Source organism: Entelurus aequoreus, linkage group LG16, assembly GCF_033978785.1.
Source record: "Entelurus aequoreus isolate RoL-2023_Sb linkage group LG16, RoL_Eaeq_v1.1, whole genome shotgun sequence".
In the NCBI taxonomy this organism is placed as follows: Eukaryota; Metazoa; Chordata; class Actinopteri; order Syngnathiformes; family Syngnathidae; genus Entelurus; species Entelurus aequoreus.
The window spans coordinates 52,039,244-52,058,215 of NC_084746.1; the positions used below are offsets into that span (position 1 = coordinate 52,039,244).

The following is an 18,972-nucleotide window of genomic DNA, read 5'->3' on the forward strand; positions in this document are numbered from 1 at the left end:
TTTCAAACAAGGACTCCAGTTATTGTGTAGAAATATGGGGAATTAACTACAAAAGTACACTTCGTTAACGGTGTTACAAAAAAGATCAGTTCGAATAATACATCATGTTGGATATAGAGAAGAAACAAGCCCTTTATTTGAATCAAAGATACTGAAATTCCACGACACAGTGAATTTGCAAACAGCTAAAATTATACACAAAGCAAACTATAACCTGCTACCCAAGAATATACAACAATTATTTTCAAAAAAAGAGGAGAAATATAATCTTAGAGAAAAATGTAATTTAAAACATTTGTTTGCACGTACAACACTTAAGACCTTCAGTATATCAGTATGTGGAATTAAATGATGGAATGGATTAAGCAAAGCAATCAAACAATGTACTAATATGATCCACTTCAAGAAACTCTTCAAACTTAAAGTGTTTACAAAGTACAAAGAAGAAGACCCATGATAAACATTCTGAATTTATTTCATCCATCCATCCATTCATTCATTCTCAAAATAATCTTACTCATCTCACCATATGAAATATAACTTACTTCACTAATTATTACTTATTCATTTATTTTTATTGTGATTACTTATGGAGTATATTGTAAATAAATTGAGAACAGGAAGTGCGCAAAAGTTTTAGCAACTGTTATGTAAAAGAAAAGGGGTAGGACTAAATAAGCTCGGCTTCTTCTTACTCCTTTTCGAACATTTTGAAAAGAGAAACTGGAAATTGTGATGTATCATGTTGTATGCTTGCATGTTCCAAATAAACTCAAACTCAACTCAACATGGTACAGAGTTGTGTTTTTATATAATTATCAGTGAGCCGATGCATGGCGCTCTCGGTGCAAGCACATCCACAGCGAGACCCGGATTTTGAGTTTGCATTTTTTTCCACATACAGGCAGGTGAAATGTTCGCAAAAATGCAGAAATCCGCATTTTCTAACATTCAATTTTGCGTCAGATTATCACTTCTGTGTTTTTAACAATAGGATATCAATAAAAATAGGATCCAAACATTTGTTGGACCCTCACCTCAGCCACAGGTACTTGCTGTTCCTCTTGCCTTAACACCGCACTGAGTTACAGGACGGGGAGATGATCAGGTGCACCGAAACAAGCTCGCTAACTAACTGCTTTTCGCCTGCGTTTGCTTTCCCAGCCACAACGTTGACGGCTGTCCACTTCACTGCTAATCATATTTGGATGATTACAATCCGAACACTGTTAGTTGCAAACCAGTTGTAGTTCTAGAGTATTTATTATTAACCAGCCAGAATGTATATTTTTGACCTGACTGGTTGTATGTTAGCTACCTCTCTTTGTTCATAATGTCTATTTTCCGCTGGATATACTCTCTATTTTATGCTGCAGCTGTTACATATACTGTAATATTGTACATGGTAATTGTTATATATTGTACACTACCGTTCAAAAGTTTGGGGTCACATTGAAATGTCCTTATTTTTGAAGGAAAAGCACTGTACTTTTCAATGAAGATAACTTTAAACTAGTCTTAACTTGAAAGAAATGCACTCTATACATTGCTAATGTGGTAAATGACTATTCTAGCTGCAAATGTCTGGTTTTTGGTGCAATATCTACATAGGTGTATAGAGGCCCATTTCCAGCAACTATCACTCCAGTGTTCTAATGGTACAATGTGTTTGCTCATTGGCTCAGAAGGCTAATTGATGATTAGAAAACCCTTGTGCAATCATGTTCACACATCTGAAAACAGTTTGACCTTCCTTTGAGCAGATTGAGTTTCTGGAGCATCACATTTGTGGGGTCAATTAAACGCTCAAAATGGCCAGAAAAAGAGAACTTTCATCTGAAACTCCACAGTCTATTCTTGTTCTTAGAAATGAAGGCTATTCCACTAAATTGTTTGGGTGACCCCAAACTTTTGAACAGTAGTGTATATATGATATAAACATATAATATATCAGTACCGTATTTTTCGGACTATAAGTCGCAGGTTTTTTTCATAGTTTGGCCGGGGGTGCGACTTATACTCAGGAGCGACTTATGTGTGAAATTATTACCACATTACCGTAAAATATCAAATAATATTATTGATCTCATTCACGTAAGAGACTAGACGTATAAGATTTCATGGGATTTAGCGATTAGGAGTGACAGATTGTTTGGTAAACGTATAGCATGTTCTATATGTTATAGTTATTTCAATGACTCTTACCATAATATGTTACGTTAACATACCAGTTGGTTATTTATGCCTCATATAACGTACACTTATTCAGCCTGTTGTTCACTATTCTTTATTTATTTTAAATTGCCTTTCAAATGTCTATTCTTGGTGTTGGCTTTTATCAAATACATTTCCCCAAAAAATGCGACTTATACTCCAGTGCGACTTATATATGTTTTTTTTTTTTCTTTATTATGCATTTTCGGCCGGTGCGACTTATACTCCGAAAAATACGGTATATATCATATACTGTACATATATTACATATATGTTATATTTTATATTGCTACTACGGTACATTTTTAGTCTATTTTATACCTGCATTGTCCTTTCCATTCTTATACTTTCCATCCTTTGTAACTGAGCTACTGTGTGGAACAATTTCCCTTGTGGATCATTAAAGTTTGTCGAAGTAAACAGAGGTCACAACACCGGAAGTATATTTTACCAGCTATAGGATTGAGTTGCCAAATGGGAAATATTTTTCATGGTTTGCATGGCAGCATTTTGTGCTGATAGATATGGTTCTCTTTTTTCTCTCAAAAGGTTCTCACATTCCTGCATATACGAACTACCGTACTTCATCCCAGATCCCCAAAACAAGCATGTTAGGCTAATTGGACACTCCGACTGTGAATGTGAATGGGTGCCTGTGGCGTTCACATTTCTTTCTTTTTTTTTGCTCTGGGTTAAAACAAACTGTAGTCCGTTTGCTCTGCGAGTACGGGTCGTTTGTGTGAAGGAACGTTGTCCAGGATCAAAAGGCTCGGACAAAACACGCTAACGACTGTCTGAGAGAGAGAGGTCTCCGTCTGCCTGCCAGCGAACTCTTGTCTTGAGTGAGGCAAATGGGAGTGCTGACTGGACCAACGAACCAAAACACCAAATGCGAGCGTAACCAGGAAATGCATAGCAACACCCGACAAAAAGCTGAGTGGAAGTCATGAAAAATGTAAGCCTAGAAGTAGGGCTGGGCGATATGGCCTTTTATTAATATTTCCATATTTTTAGGCCATATCGCGATACACGATATGTATCTCCATATTTTGCCTTAGCCTTGAATGAACACTTGATGCATATAATCACAGCAGTATGATGATTCTATGTGTCTACATTCAAACATTCTTGTCCATACTGCATTAATATATGCTCATTTTAAACTTTCATGCAGAGAGGGAAATCACAACTAAGTCAATTGACCAAAAGTGTATTTATTAAACAGTTATTAAGCAGTGGCACAAACATTCATGTCATTTCAAAACAGAAAGTGCAAGATTGTCAGAGACATTTTAAAACAAGCCATAAGTGCACTTTTGTGCATGATGTCACTAAGATGACATATCAAAACAACACTAAATTAAAGTGCACTTTTTATACAGAACGACCACTACAATAGTTTAAAACTAATACAGTGCACTTTTGTGCATGATGTCACACAAGATATTTCAATAACTGTCAAATAAAAAGTAGCCGCATAATAGGAAAATCAAATAGTGTACCGTATGTCCTTCGCTATGTGGTAGGTTCCTGCGGACGTTATCTCCTTCTGTGGTTGACTATTTTTTTCATACGGTGTTGATGTGGAAATGGTTGCTTCGGCATTTTGTGGGTGTGGCACCGGCTGAGATGTTGACATGCAGAGTTTCAAGCACTCTTCAATCTCTAGCGGGTGACTTTTCAAATGATGCTACACATTAGCAGTAGGGCTGCAACTAACGATTAATTTGATAATCGATTAATCTGTCGATTATTACTTCGATTAATAATCGGATAAAAGAGACAAACTACATTTCTATCCTATCCAGTATTTTATTGGAAAAAAACAGCATACTGGCACCATACTTATTTTGATTATTGTTTGTCAGCTGTTTGTACATGCTGCAGTTTATAAATAAAGGTTTATTTAAAAAAAAAAAAATTATTATTAAAAAAAAAAAAAACCCTCTGCGCATGCGCATAGCATAGATCCAACGAATCAATGACTAAATTAATCGGCAACTATTTTAATAATCGATTAGTTGTTGCAGCCCTAATTAGCAGTAATACTACTTTTTGTTGCAACGCTTCTGCCCCACACAGGACATAATGACCGCCATAACCACAACACCAGGGGGAGCTCCACTAACCACGTTAAACCCAGATTCCGAACTAACAAAGGTCTTAACTCATTCTCTTTCTATGCCACATCAATGTGGAATGCGCTCCCAACAGGTATAAAAGAAAGGTCATCTCTATCCTCCTTCAAAACCGCAATAAAAGTTCACCTCCAGGCAGCTACAACCCTAAACTAACACCCTCCCCGGATTGCTAATAATCAAATGTAAACAATCAAATGCAGATACTTTTTCTTATGCCTTCTGATTTCTCTCTCTCTCTCTCTCTCTCTCTATGTCCACTACTTGATGTCCATATCCTACCCCCCCCCCCAACACCCCTGATTGTAAATAATGTAAATAATTCAATGTGATTATCTTGTGTGATGACTGTATTATGATGATAGTATATATGATAGTATATATCTGTATCATGAATCAATTTAAGTGGACCCCGACTTAAACAAGTTGAAAAACTTATTGGGGTGTTACCATTTAGTGGTCAATTGTACGGAATATGTACTTCACTGTGCAACCTACTAATAAAAGTCTCAATCAATCAATCAAACAAACAAATGACGGTTGTCTGTTCAACATCTTGCCGCTTGAAGCCAAACCACCGCCAGACGATGGACCCCCTCCTGTTTTTTTTGTGAATTAATTCTTCCTTCATTTGTTACCAGATTCGCACCTTCTTTCTCTTGCATTACCACTCGCACCACAGCTAACGTTACCCATGCCGCTACCTCTCTGCTCCGCGAGGGCGTATACGTATGTGACTTATGTAAGAAGGTGCGCTTGTTTTATCTCTCTGTGAGAAGCAGAGGCAAGAAAGAGTGAGAAACGCCTGTAGTGTAATGCCCCTAGCTAAAAGCAACTACGTGAGAACGTATACTCGAACATCACGATATAGTCATTTTCTATATCGCACAAAGACAAACCCGCGATATATCGAGTATATTTGATATATCGCCCAGCCCTAATGTAACATAATAAACCCAACCCTTACGAAACCCACCCACTCAATTCCCAAGGTAATTGTCCCCTAGTGCCCATAACAGATATAGACACACATGAATATATGCAAACATAGATTCAATCTAACGAAATATATTAAAGATAACTAAATGAATAGATAAGGTAAAATAAAGAAATAAATAATATATAAAATATACCATAAAATATAACGTAAAAGTAAATAAACACAAGGAATGGGAGTCAGGGGGTCTTCAGCGGTCAGCTCTGTCTAAATTGCGTTACTCGAATCTCTTGGGGTGATGTCAAGCTTGTCCCTAATAAGATCTAAGAGGGGGCCCCAAGTTTTATGGAAAGATGACACAGATCTTTTCTGCGAGAACCGAAGCTTCTCCAATTGTAGACACCGCAAGACATCTTGTATCCAACTGTTTTGGCTCGGCGGAGACGCATGCTTCCATTTCAAAAGAGTTGTACGCCTAGCCAGCAGAGCAGTCGTTAACGCAATGACATGTAAACCGTCCACTTGCGGAACGCCAAAAAGAGCAGTCAGCGGGCTGGGTGTTATTGTCCTATTAAATGGAGCAAAATGAGAATGAAAGCGTTGAAATTAATTTTTGCACAAGTGCTACTTTTTTTTATATTTTGTAGTCGCTCTATCTATTTTTGGTTGCAATTATTGCACCGTACAGCCCTGCACATCCCCAAGAGAGCCAGCCACCATACCCTTTTCACACTTTCAATTTGTGCACTTGATAGTCTTTTTGCACGGCCTATCAAATAGCCTCTGTTGGAGCGCCAAACTCAGTTGGGCCGCAGTCTGTGTGAACTGTGTCGTAGTGTGGGGGCGAGGTTTGATCCAGACTTGAAACGGCCCAAGGTTAATGGCTTCGCTCGTCTCTGCTGGCACGTCCCAAAGCTGGTTGCGAAATGCGGCGGAAGCCAACACGGAGCTGGCTGGTGACCAAATGCCATTGTAATTATAGTCACTGTCCTCGCCTCTTCCCTGGGACACGTTTTGCTTTTTGGTCCTGTCCTGTCCTGTGCTTGCGTATAAGTGGCTTCAATCGTCAAGTTAATCCATCTGCTGTGACACTATGGCAGAACCATAAATGTCAGCTGACAAAAGGTGGGGACCTGTCTTTGACATCCAGAAAGAGGAATAAAATGTAGGATTTATACCTCCTACACCAGGGGTCACCAACGCGGTGCCCGCGGGCACCAGGTAGCCCGTAAGGACCAGATGAGTAGCCCGCCGGCCTGTTCTAAAAATAGCACAAATAGCAGCACTTACCAGTGAGCTGCCTCTATTTTTTAAATTGTATTTATTTACTAGCAAGCTGGTCTCGCTTTGCCCGACATTTTTAATTCTAAGAGAGACAAAACTCAAATAGAATTTGAAAATCCAAGAAAATATTTTAAAGACTTGGTCTTCACTTGTTTAAATAAATTCATTATTTTTTTTACTTTGCTTCTTAAAACTTTCAGAAAGACAATTTTAGAAAAAAAATACAACCTTAAAAATGATTTTAGGATTTTTAAACACATATACCTTTTTACCTTTTAAATTCCTTCCTCTTCTTTCCTGACAATTTAAATCAATGTTCAAGTAAATGTATTTTTTTTATTGTAAAGAATAATAAATACATTTTAATTTAATTCTTCATTTTAGCTTCTGTTTTTTCGACGAAGAATATTTGTGAAATATATATGGCGGTATAGCTCGGTTGGTAGAGCGGCCGTGCCAGCAACTTGAGGGTTGCAGGTTCGATCCCCGCTTCCGCCATCCTAGTCACTGCCGTTGTGTCCTTGGGCAAGACACTTTACCCACCTGCTCCCAGTGCCACCCACACTGGTTTAAATGTAACTTAGATATTGGGTTTCACAATGTAAAGCGCTTTGAGTCGCTTGAGAAAAAGCGCTATATAAATGTAATTCACTTCACTTCACTTCACTTCAAATTTATTAGGATTAAAATTCAAAAAAATTATTCTGGCAAATCTAGAAAATCTGTAGAATCAAATTTAAATCTTATTTCAAAGTCTTTTGAATTTCTTTGAAAAATTTTGTTCTGAAAAATGTAGAAGAAATAATTATTTGTCTTTGTTAGAAATATAGCTTGGTCCAATTTGTTATATATTCTAACAAAGTGTAGATTGGATTTTAACCTATTTAATCAAAATTCTAAAATTATCTTAATCAGGAAAAATTACTAATGATGTTCCATAAATTCTTTTTTTAAGTTTTTCTCTTCTTTTTTTCGGTTGAATTTTGAATTTTAAAGAGTCGAAATTGAAGATAAACTATGTTTCAAAATTTAATTTTCATTTTTTTCGTGTTTTCTCCTCTTTTAAACCGTTCAATTAAGTGTAAATATCATTAATTAATAATAATAACTTAGAGTTAAAGGTAAATTGAGCAAATTGGCTATTTCTGGCAATTTATTTAAGTGTGTATCAAACTGGTAGCCCTTCGCATTAATCACTACCCAAGAAGTAGCTCTTGCTTTCAAAAAGGTTGGTGACCCCAGTCCTATACAAACATGCCAAGTCGTCTGCACACCACATACTTTTGTTTCCTTGATTAAGCGATGACGACAGAACTGTAGACTAGTAAACTATTTTTAAATACTTTTACTGAAGTGGCCAAGGAAAACCTTTTGAACTTTGGTGCACATCTATATAAAGTTCCTGAATTTTCCCCATGAATTTTACATAACGAGAAAAGGCATTTTTTGACAATTTACTAGGGGTGTAACGGTACACAAAAATTTTGGTTCGGTACGTACCTCGGTTCAGAGGTCACGGTTCGGTTCATTTTCGGTACAGCAAGAAAACAACAAAATATACATTTTTTGGTTATTTATTTACCAAATTTGTAAACAATGGCTTTATTCTTTTAACATTGGGAACACTAATATGATAATTCTGCCCACGTTAATCAACACTAAACTGCTTCAAGTTGTTGCTCAGATTAAATACAATGACAAAACTTTTCTTCTACATATAAAAAGTGCAACATTAAACAGTTTCAAGTCAACTCATCATGCTTAATTTATTACAGCATTTGGGAAGCCTCTAGTAGATTTTTATTACCGTATTTTCCGCACTATAAGGCACACTTAAAAACCTCCAATTTTCTCAAAAGCTGACAGTGCGCTTTATAATCCGGTGCGCCTTATATATGGACCAATATTGAGCCACAACAGGTCTCGCAACTACGGGATGCATAACGTAACCCCAGCCTCTACTGTAGCGTCTATTCTATGCGCCTTATAATGCGGTGCGCCTTATAATGCGGTGCGCCTTATATATGAACAAAGTTTTAAAATAGGCCATTCATTGAAGGTGCGCCTTATAATCCGGTGCGCCTTGTAGTGCGGAAAATACGGTATGTAAATGTTATATTTTTATCAACATGTGATAGCAGGGACCCTGCCATTCAAAACTAGGCTGCTACATTACTAATGATTAATGTAACTACAGCTGAAAAAATAGTACAATAGCAATAGGAGAGACTACACACACACACACACACACGCACGAACACACACACCGCAAAATTAGCTAATGTTACGCTAAAAGCTAATTAGCCTGTGGGTGGGACAATGCTGAGTGCTGAGACAGAGGCAGAAGAAGCAAAGCAGCTTGTTAAGACTTTAGCTTAGAAACTCTTTCGGTACACCTCCAAACCGAACCGAAACCCCCTGTACCGAAACGGTTCGATACAAATACACGTACCGTTACACCCCTACAATTTACATTTGGTTTTGCCGTGATAAATGCATGAATTTCACTGATATCAATACACAGAATCTCATAAGTGGGCCCTGGAACGAGGCTTAAAACTAGGGGAGACAGGGTGTTCTCTGTTGTTGGCTCTAAACTCTGGAATGTTCTGCCCCCTCAAGTCAGAATGGCCCACACTGTTGAATGTTTTAAGTCACCGGTGTCAATCTCAAGGCCCGGGGGCCAGATATGGCCCACCACATTAATTTAACTGGCCCGCAAACACCTGGAAATGATGTGTCAATAAAGTACCGTATTTTTCGGACTACAAGTTGCAGTTTTTTTCACCCTTTTAGCATAGGGTGTGACTTATACTCAGGAGCGACTTATGTGTGAAATTATTAACACATTAGCATAAAATATCAAATAATATTATTTAGCTCATTCACGTAAGAGACTAGACGTATAAGATTTCATGGGATTTAGCGATTAGGAGTGACAGATTGTTTGGTAAACGTATAGCATGTTCTATATGTTATAGTTATTTGAATGACTCTTACCATAATATGTTACGTTAACATACCAGGCACGTTCTCAGTTGGTTATTTATGCCTCATATAACGTACACTTATTCAGCCTGTTGTTCACTATTCTTTATTTATTTTAAATTGCCTTTTAAATGTCTATTCTTGGTGTTGGGTTTATCAAATAAATTTCCCCAAAAAATGCGACTTATACTCCAGTGCGACTTATATGTTTTTTTCCTTCTTTATTATGCATTTTCGGCCGGTGCGACTTATACTCCGGAGCGACTTATACTCCGAAAAATACGGCTTAATATTTTCTCACTAAATGTAATTGATTTTTTCATTTTGACAGAAAAAAATATATGTACTGCTTGAAATTGCATACATTTTAAACTTTAATAGTATCCAATATTGCAACAAATATTACAGTATATTATCATACTTTCCAAACATGTTTAATAAAAATACTTAACGTTACAGCAAAATACCCATCAAATTAATAAAAATGACAATACATTTTACGTTGTTCTTTACAGCATATTACTGTAAATTGAAAAAAACTGCTACTGTTTTTTGCGTTAAAATTATTTTGGACTGAGCTGCAGGTTTTTGACTGTAAAATCTACGGTTGTTTTTAATGGTGTACTACTGTAAATAGAAAGACGGTACATTTGTTTTTACAGTAGAAAAACTGGCAGCTTAGTTGCCAGAATAAAAATAACTTGTACTGTTTTTCCATTAACAATATAATGTTGTAAAAACAATGTACATTTAACACAACATTTCTGGCAAATAAGCTGCTAGCTTTTTCCGTTAAACCCCCCCAAAAAACAGTGATACTGTTTTTCCATTTACCGTACAAAAACACTATATTTTACAGTGAAATGTTGTAAATGTAAAGTTTTTACTGTAAAATGGACAGTCTACTTAAAACGATTTATATAATTAATAATGAAATCCAGATGCAAATGTATACATTATTCGCTGTTACAAGCGGCCCTCTGATGGCAGCCATAACTGCCATGTGGCCCTCAATGAAAACCAGTTTGACATCCCTGTTTTAATTCTTAAAATCCACTATTATTCTCTGGCTTATAAATCAGCGTGAGTCTTGTGGTCCTTTGTGTTTTTTATTGGTTTATTCTATTTTATTGCTTTCTTTTGTTATTTTATTCTATTGTAATATTTTTATTGTTTAATTTTAAATGCTTGTAATTTGATTACTTTTTATTGTTTCTTTTTTATGTGCAGCACTCTGGAAACAGTTTTCTTGTTAATAGTGCTATATGAATAAAGGGAATTGGAGTGGATAAGTGAGTACACCGCCCACATTTCAGTAACCAATGATGGATGGTAAATCCATTCTGGGATAAAAGATGTACACAGTCTACTCTAAAGTACTGTATGCTCAAGCTTCATTTATGTAGTAATATTATCCCGTTACAAGATATCCTCTAATAATGCGAGCAGAAAAGTGAGGGGTGAGCACTGTTGTAATTGACATTGCAGAGCAAGGACACATTTGTAAAATTGATCTAAAAATGGCCACAACAACCAATGCCTTGGTTTCATGCACATGTTGGGTCGTTCACCCGGCAGGTTCCTCATCAAACACACGCAGGTGGGTGTGTGAGAGTTAAGTCACATGAGAACAAAGCTCCATTACATTGAAGAGCAGAGAGGGTGTTTCCCCCACCGACATGCACGTTACCAACTCTGTGATTCATGCTTCCTCTAGTCTTGACGTCATTTCCTGCCTGCTATTTGTTTGCTTTTAGCAAGGGCAGTTTGATTGTCAATTTAAAGAAATCCCTATTTGTATTACTACTTACACTGTATAAACAACAATGGGAATTCTATGTCATTTAAAAACATGCTGTTTTAGTGCTGCAGTGCCTCTAGTTCTATAAAGCAGTGGTCCCCAACCGGTCCATAAAGCATTTGCTACCGGGCCGGAGAGAAACATTAAATAATTTATAAAGGACTGCATTTTCTCTGAATTAACTTTGGCCTGTCCCTCTAGACCTGGGGTGTCAAACTTGTTTTCATTGAGGGCCACACCGCAGTAATGTCTGCCAATAGAGGGCCACTTATAACAGTAAATAATTACCGTATTTTTCGGACTATAAATCGCCCCGGAGTATAAGTCGCACCGGCCGAAAATGCATAATAAAGAAGGAAAAAAACATATATAAGTCGCACTGGAGTATAAGTCGCATTTTTTGGGGGAAAATTCGGTAATGAATTTAAATATTTTCCTTTTTTTTTTTAACATAAAGAGTAAAAAATAATCTGCCACACCTCAGTAATCTGCCAATAGAGGGCCGCTTGTAACAGTAAATAATTAATGAATTTAAATATTTTACTTTTTTTTGTACGTAAAGCAGGTGTCCCCAAACTACGGCCCGCGGGAAGTCCCAAGTATTATTAGTATTATTATTCTGTCTTTTCTTATCCACTTTGTACCGCTTGCTACTCACGGTGTCTCCTAGCCTCTCAGGCAAATCATATTGTCTAAAAATGCATTTTCTCATCGATAACGTGACATCATCGCGCACGCGGAAAGTGCGCTATATATATCTATATCTATATATATATATATATATATATATATATATATATACACATATATATATATATATATATATATATGTATATATATATATATATATATATACATATATATATGATTTACTGTATAGCGCACTTTCCGCGCTATATATATCTAATATATATATATATATATATATATATATATATATATATATATATATATATATATATATATATATATATATATATATATATATATATATATATATATATATATATATGATTTACTGTATAGCGCACTTTCCGCGCTATATATATCTAATATATATATATATATATATATATACTACCTTTCAAAAGTTTGGGGTCACCCAAACAATTTAGTGGAATAGCCTTCATTTCTAAGAACAAGAATAGACTGTCGAGTTTCAGATGAAAGTTCTCTTTTTCTGGCCATTTTGAGCGTTTAATTGACCCCACAAATGTGATGCTCCAGAAAGTCAATCTGCTCAAAGGAAGGTCAGTTTTGTAGCTTCTGTAACGAGCTAAAGTGTTTTCAGATGTGTGAACATGATTGCACAAGGGTTTTCTAATCATCAATTAGCCTTCTGAGCCAATGAGCAAACACATTGTACCATTAGAACACTGGAGTGATAGTTGCTGGAAATGGGCCTCTATACACCTATGTAGATATTTCACCAAAAAGCAGACATTTGCAGCTAGAATAGTCATTTACCACATTAGCAATGTATAGAGTGTATTTCTTTAAAGTTAAGACTAGTTTAAAGTTATCTTCATTGAAAAGTACAGTGCTTTTCCTTCAAAAATAAGGACATTTCAATGTGACCCCAAACTTTGGAACGGTAGTGTGTATATATATATATATATATATATATATATATATATATATATATATACACAGCCCGGCCCCCGGCCAAATTGTTTTAACCCAATGCGGCCCCCGAATCAAAAAGTTTGGGGACCCCTGACGTAAAGAGTAAAAAAAAAAAAATCTGTGGATTTGACCACTGTTTTTACAGAAAAAAACTTGCAGCTTAGTTGCCAGACCTTTACTGTAAAATACATGGTGTTATTTAAAAAAAAAAAGTTTTACAACATATTACTGTAAATAGAAATACAGTTCCGCTGTTTAATTTTATTATCGCAACTCAGATGCCAGTTTTTTACCATAATAAAATGTGGTACCATAAAATCATCAACCATGGATTTAAAAAACAAAAACAAAACCTGAAAGCTCAGTCGACAGAACTTTACTGTAAAAAAAGCAAACATTGTTCGGTTTTCTTTCAACTTACAGTAAAATGCTGTAATAAAATCTCCCTAAATTTTACAGTAAACTCTATTGGTCATTTTTATAGTGTACAATTTGATGGATAACTTGCTTCGAAACCATAAATTAAGCAGATATTTAAGTATTTATTTGGATTTTGACCAACAAAGTTAGATATGTAATATTTGTTGCAATATTGGACACTATTTTTTTCCCCTGTCAAACTAGAAAAAGAACCTATTACCGTATTTTTTTTTTTTATTGATTGTTTTTCAGCTGTTTTTACATGTTGCAGTTTATAAATAAAGGTTTATTTAAAAAAAATAAAAAAATTTTTATTTTTTTTTACATTGCCTCTGCGCATGCGCATAGCATAGATCCAACGAATCGATGACTAAATTAATCGCCAACTATTTTTATAATCGATTTTAATCGATTTAATCGATTAGTTGTTGCAGCCCTACTATACACGTATGGATTATAGCGATACCAAGTAGAATAGCCATGTCTAGTCAATACTACAATGATTACATCAATATTTTTATTATCACAGTCTTTTTTTTCTTTTTTTTATTGTTTACTAACCCATGAAATATGTCCATGAACACAGGAGAACTTTAGTTATGACCACTGTATGATCCTTTTAACTGTATCGGATCTACACCCAAATGTGTAGTATCAGCCAAAATGTATGTAAAGTATCAAACAACATAAGAATAGGTGCCTATTACACTTTCACAAAAGTGTAGATAGAACATGTAAAAGAGAAAGTAACCAGATGTTAACAAAATGAACAAGTAGATTAATAATCAATTTTGCTTCATAATTTTGACAAAATAGTGTAATGGGAAATGATGTTACTAGATATGTCAGCAGCTAAATTAGGAGCCTTTGTAACCTGTGCTTACTGACTGCCAACAGAGATGTTGTTTAGTACGTTCACTGTTATTTAATGCAAAAATGTTCTTTGATAGCAATAAAAAAAAAAGTGTTTAATGTATCATACAATTTGTTTGTTGAAATAAAGCCAATAACAACTTTATTTTTAAAAATCTACTGGTATTGGGACAACCCTAGACTGAACCGATACTAAATACGTCAGTCAAAACGTCAATCAATCAAACGATAAATGAAGACTAACTTGAAATTGTTGCGGTCATCGACACATTGCTACGTCTGTGTGTTTCTTTCCTTGGGCTCTGGCTTTCAAACCGGATAACATTCAGGTCAAGACATGTACGTAGAATATTTTTGGCAGATGGTTATTTGTAGGGCTTTGTGGGCGGAATAGACGAGACCCTGTTGACTCAATTGTTGGCATACATTTTTGATATGTATTTACGACTCTGAATGCCTAAAAAAAACAACTTGTTCTTGTCTGACAGAGATTGTCAATGATAAACAGCACATTTTCCCGTGTTTCCCGTATCACGGATCTGTTGATATGTGCAGAGTGCAGACTAGTTCCCCTTATGATGTCATCTGACCCCAAATCAATGGAACTTCCGGAAATAATTTGGAGTGGGATATTCAAAATGGCCATTTGTAATTGTAGCATTTTGTGGCTGTTTAGTCGTTATTGTCACATACTTTGTGGATTGGAAATACAATTGGATATGTTTTAACGGATACAATAAAACACAATTCAGCATATAAAGTCAACTGTTTTTTCATCCTACTGGCACTTTAAAGGCCTACTGAAATGATTTTTTTTTACTTAAACGGGAATAGCAGATCCATTCTATGTGTCATACTTGATCATTTTGCGATATTGCCATATTTTTGCTGAAAGGATTTAGTAGAGAAAATCGACAATAAAGTTCGCAACTTTTGCTCGCTGATAAAAAAAAAGCCTTGCCTGTAGCGGAAGTAGCGTGACGTCACAGGAGCTAGTATTCCTCACAATTCCCCGTTGTTTACAATGGAGCGAGAGAGATTCGGACCGAGAAAGTGATGATTACCCCATTAATTTGAGCGAGGATGAAAGATTCGTAGATGAGGAACGTTACAGTGAAGGACTTGAGAGGCAGTGATGGATGTATCTTTTTTCCCTCTGACCGTAACTTAGGTACAAGCTGGCTCATTGGATTCCACACTCTCCTTTTTTTATTGTAGATCATGGATTTGTATTTTAAACCACCTGGGATACTATATCCTCTTGAAAATGAGAGTCGAGAACGCGAAATGGACCTTCAGTGCCTTTTTATCTCCACGACAATACATCGGCGAAATGCTTTAGCTACGAACTAACGTGATAGCATCGTGCTTTAACTGCATATAGAAACAAAAAAATAAACCCCTGACTGGAAGGATAGATAGAAAATCAACAATACTATTAAACCGTGGACATGTAAATACACGGTTAATGCTTTCCAGGCTGGCGAAGGTTAACAATGCTGTGCTAACGACGCCATTGAAGCTAACTTAGCAACAGGACCTCACAGAGCTATGCTAAAAACATTAGCTCTCCACCTACGCCAGCCAGCCCTCATCTACTCATCAACACCCGTGCTCACCTGCGTTCCAGCGATCGGCAGAAGGACGAAGGACTTCACCCGATGCGTTTGGCGGCCCGGAGACGTAGGAAGTCAAGGTGAGGTCGGCGGCTAGCACGGCTAGCGCGGCTAGCGCTCCAACAAAGTCCTCCTGGTTGTGTTGCTGTAGTCCGCTGCTAATACACTGATCCCACCTACAACTGTCTTCTTTGCAGCCTTCATTGTTCATTAAACAAATTGCAAAAGATGTCCAGAATACTGTGTAATTATGAAATGAAAACAGAGCTTTTTGTATAGGATTCTACGGGGTACCATAACTTCCGTTACTCTGACTTCGTCACGCGCATACGTCATCATACCGCGACGTTTCAGCCGGATATTTCCCGGGAAGTTTTAAATGTCACTTTATAAGTTAACCCGGCCGTATTGGCATGTGTTGCAATGTTAAGATTTCATCATTGATATATAAACTATCAGACTGCGTGGTCGGTAGTAGTGGCTTTCAGTAGGCCTTTAAACATGACTAGTCGACACTGAATTCATCTCACTGTTTGTAATTACTTATAAGGTTGGTTGTGCTTCCAGTATATTTAACAGCAGTGTGGCATATTTTGCAAATATGTGTTAGTTGTATCAGGATGGCCATTTTCTGTTGCCAAACCCTAGATTTTAAGCATGGAAGTAAATGTGTTACAAGCTAGGGTTGGGTTGAAATATATCAAATTGTCATTTTCTTGTTTTGATGACAAACAAATGCAGTTTAGATTCATGGGGATATAGGTAATTAAAGTTTACAGTGACATTTGATTTATCTCATGTTTATGTTCCTTTCTGTCTAAGAGAACGCCTCTCTTTTGCACACAGGTGCTGATGAGAGCTAATGAAGGTTTGAATTGCACGGTATTCTTACCTTAGTCTTTAAAGGAAAAATTTAAGAGTTGCAGAATAAAACTGCTTTTATTCTTCTTATTTTGAGTCGTTTGCAAGTTTTACTACAACAGTAAAGCACACGAGTAAGCCTGGGCATTTTTTTGTATCTCGCCTCCCTTTACTGTGACTCAACTCACTAAGGATGAAGGATGAAGGATGAAAGAAGTTTGTAGCGGTATAGTTTTCCGCATCGATACACACTATATTGCCAAAAGTATTTGGCCACCTGCCTTTACTCACGTATGAACTTGAAGTGCCATCCCATGGAATTGTCCATCATTTTTTGGTGTCCTGGAGCATTCAAAGTTAATTTCACTGGAACTAAGGGGCCAAGCCCAACTCCTGAAAAACAACCCCACACCATAATTCCTCCTCTACCAAATTTCACACTCGGCACAATGCAGTCGGAAATGTAGCGTTCTCCTGGCAACCTCCAAACCCAGACTGGTCCATCAGATTGCCAGATGGAAAAGCGTGACTCATCAGTCCAGAGAAGGTGTCTCCACTGCTCTAGAGTCCAGTGGCAACGTGCTTTACACCAGTGGTCCCCAACCTTTTTGTAACTGCGGACCGGTCAACGCTTGAAAATTTGTCCCACGGACGGGGGGGTGGGGGGGGGGGGGGTTTGGTATTTTTTAAAAATGTTTTAATTTAATTTTTTTGTCATAAAAAAATACAATCATGTGTGCTTACGGACTGTATCCCTGCAGACTGTATTGATATATATTGATATATAATGTAGGAACCAGAAATATTAATAACAGAAAGAAACAACCCTTTTGTGCGATTGAGTGTGAATGAGTGTAAATTGGGGAGGGAGGTTTTTTGGGTTGGTGCACTAATTATTGTATCTTGTGTTTTTTATGTTTATTTAATAAAAAATAAAACATTTTTTTCAATTTTTTTTTAAATATATTTCTTGTGCGGCCCGGTACCAATCGATCCACGGACTGATTGGCTGCATCCCACGCTTTGCATTGGACTTGTTGATATATGGCTTAGATGCAGCTGCTCGGCCATGGAAACCCATTCCATGAAGCTCTCTGCGTACTGTACGTGGGCTAATTGGAAGGTCACATGAAGTTTGGAGCTCTGTAGCAACTGACTGAGCAGAAAGTCGGCGACCTCTTTGCACTATGCTTCTGCATCCGTTGACCCCTCTCTGTCAGTTTACCTGGCCTACCACTTGGTGGCTGACTTGCTGTTGTTCCCAAACTCTTCACTTTTCTTATGATAAAGTTGACTTTGGAATATTTAGGAGGGAGGAAATTTCACGACTGGATTTGTTGCACAGTTGGCATCCTATGACCGTGCCACGCTGGAAATCACTGAGAGCGGCCCATTTCACAAATGTTTGTAGAAACAGTCTCCATGCCTAAGTGCTTTATGTTATACACCGGGCCAAGTGATTAGGACACCTGATTCTCATCATTTGGATGGGTGGCCAAATACTTTTGGCAATATAGTGTATTTTCCTACTCCTGTTGGTGATAGTGTCTCATCACTTCCATGTTTCCTGATCCAGGTGCATGATGAACCTGCTGTGCCGGAGCTGTCACAGCTAGTCTGATGCCACACCATGGCCAAACCTGGGAGCGACAGAGATGGAGCCATGGTGGAAAAGCAAGTGGGAAAGAAGGTACGTCAACTTGGTTCAAATTGTGTAGGACTTTAGCGGTTTGTGAAAAGCAGCACACAGAAAACAAGAGTTGTAACTTGGATTGACAGAGAGAAATGATGTGGTGGCACTGCCCTCATTGTGAAGTTTTAAACACCCTCTTAACTATGGTTGCTTGTACACAAGTAGAAATGTTACCCTTTATTATTCCTGAATTGGCTTTTCCTCAGCTGTTTGGATAAACACATTGTAGTCGTACACGTCAGACATATGTTTATCTGGAAATTTAAAGTCAGCGGCTGCTTTAAAAAGAACAATAATTGCTATGTTTATAGCCACCTCAATGAAACACAAGTTGCAACATTCCCAAATGTTTTTAGTGCATTCCATACGTCACAATGTTTTCCAAGTTGGCGCTGTGTGAAAATAAAAGTAGTGCAGGCAGTGAACACGTTCCCTCTCTGTCGCCTCCGCTCTTTCCAAAAGCTCAGAGGTTATCTTGACTTTGGAAAGAGCCGGTTGGAAAAGTCTTGCGTCACAGTTTA

General features: G+C 37.0%; 1 protein-coding gene across 2 annotated transcripts in view; it reads left to right on the forward strand.

The window, feature by feature from the left end:
* The window catches only part of ankrd12 (ankyrin repeat domain 12), a 71,450-nt gene that overhangs the window by 26,037 nt on the left and 26,441 nt on the right, over nt 1-18,972 (forward strand). For both annotated transcript variants that reach the window (XM_062023283.1, XM_062023284.1), the window contains exon 2: nt 18,335-18,448. In XM_062023283.1, coding sequence (XP_061879267.1) covers nt 18,389-18,448 — 60 coding nt within the window. In that variant the 5' untranslated portion in view covers nt 18,335-18,388. The remainder of the gene's footprint in view (nt 1-18,334; nt 18,449-18,972) is intronic.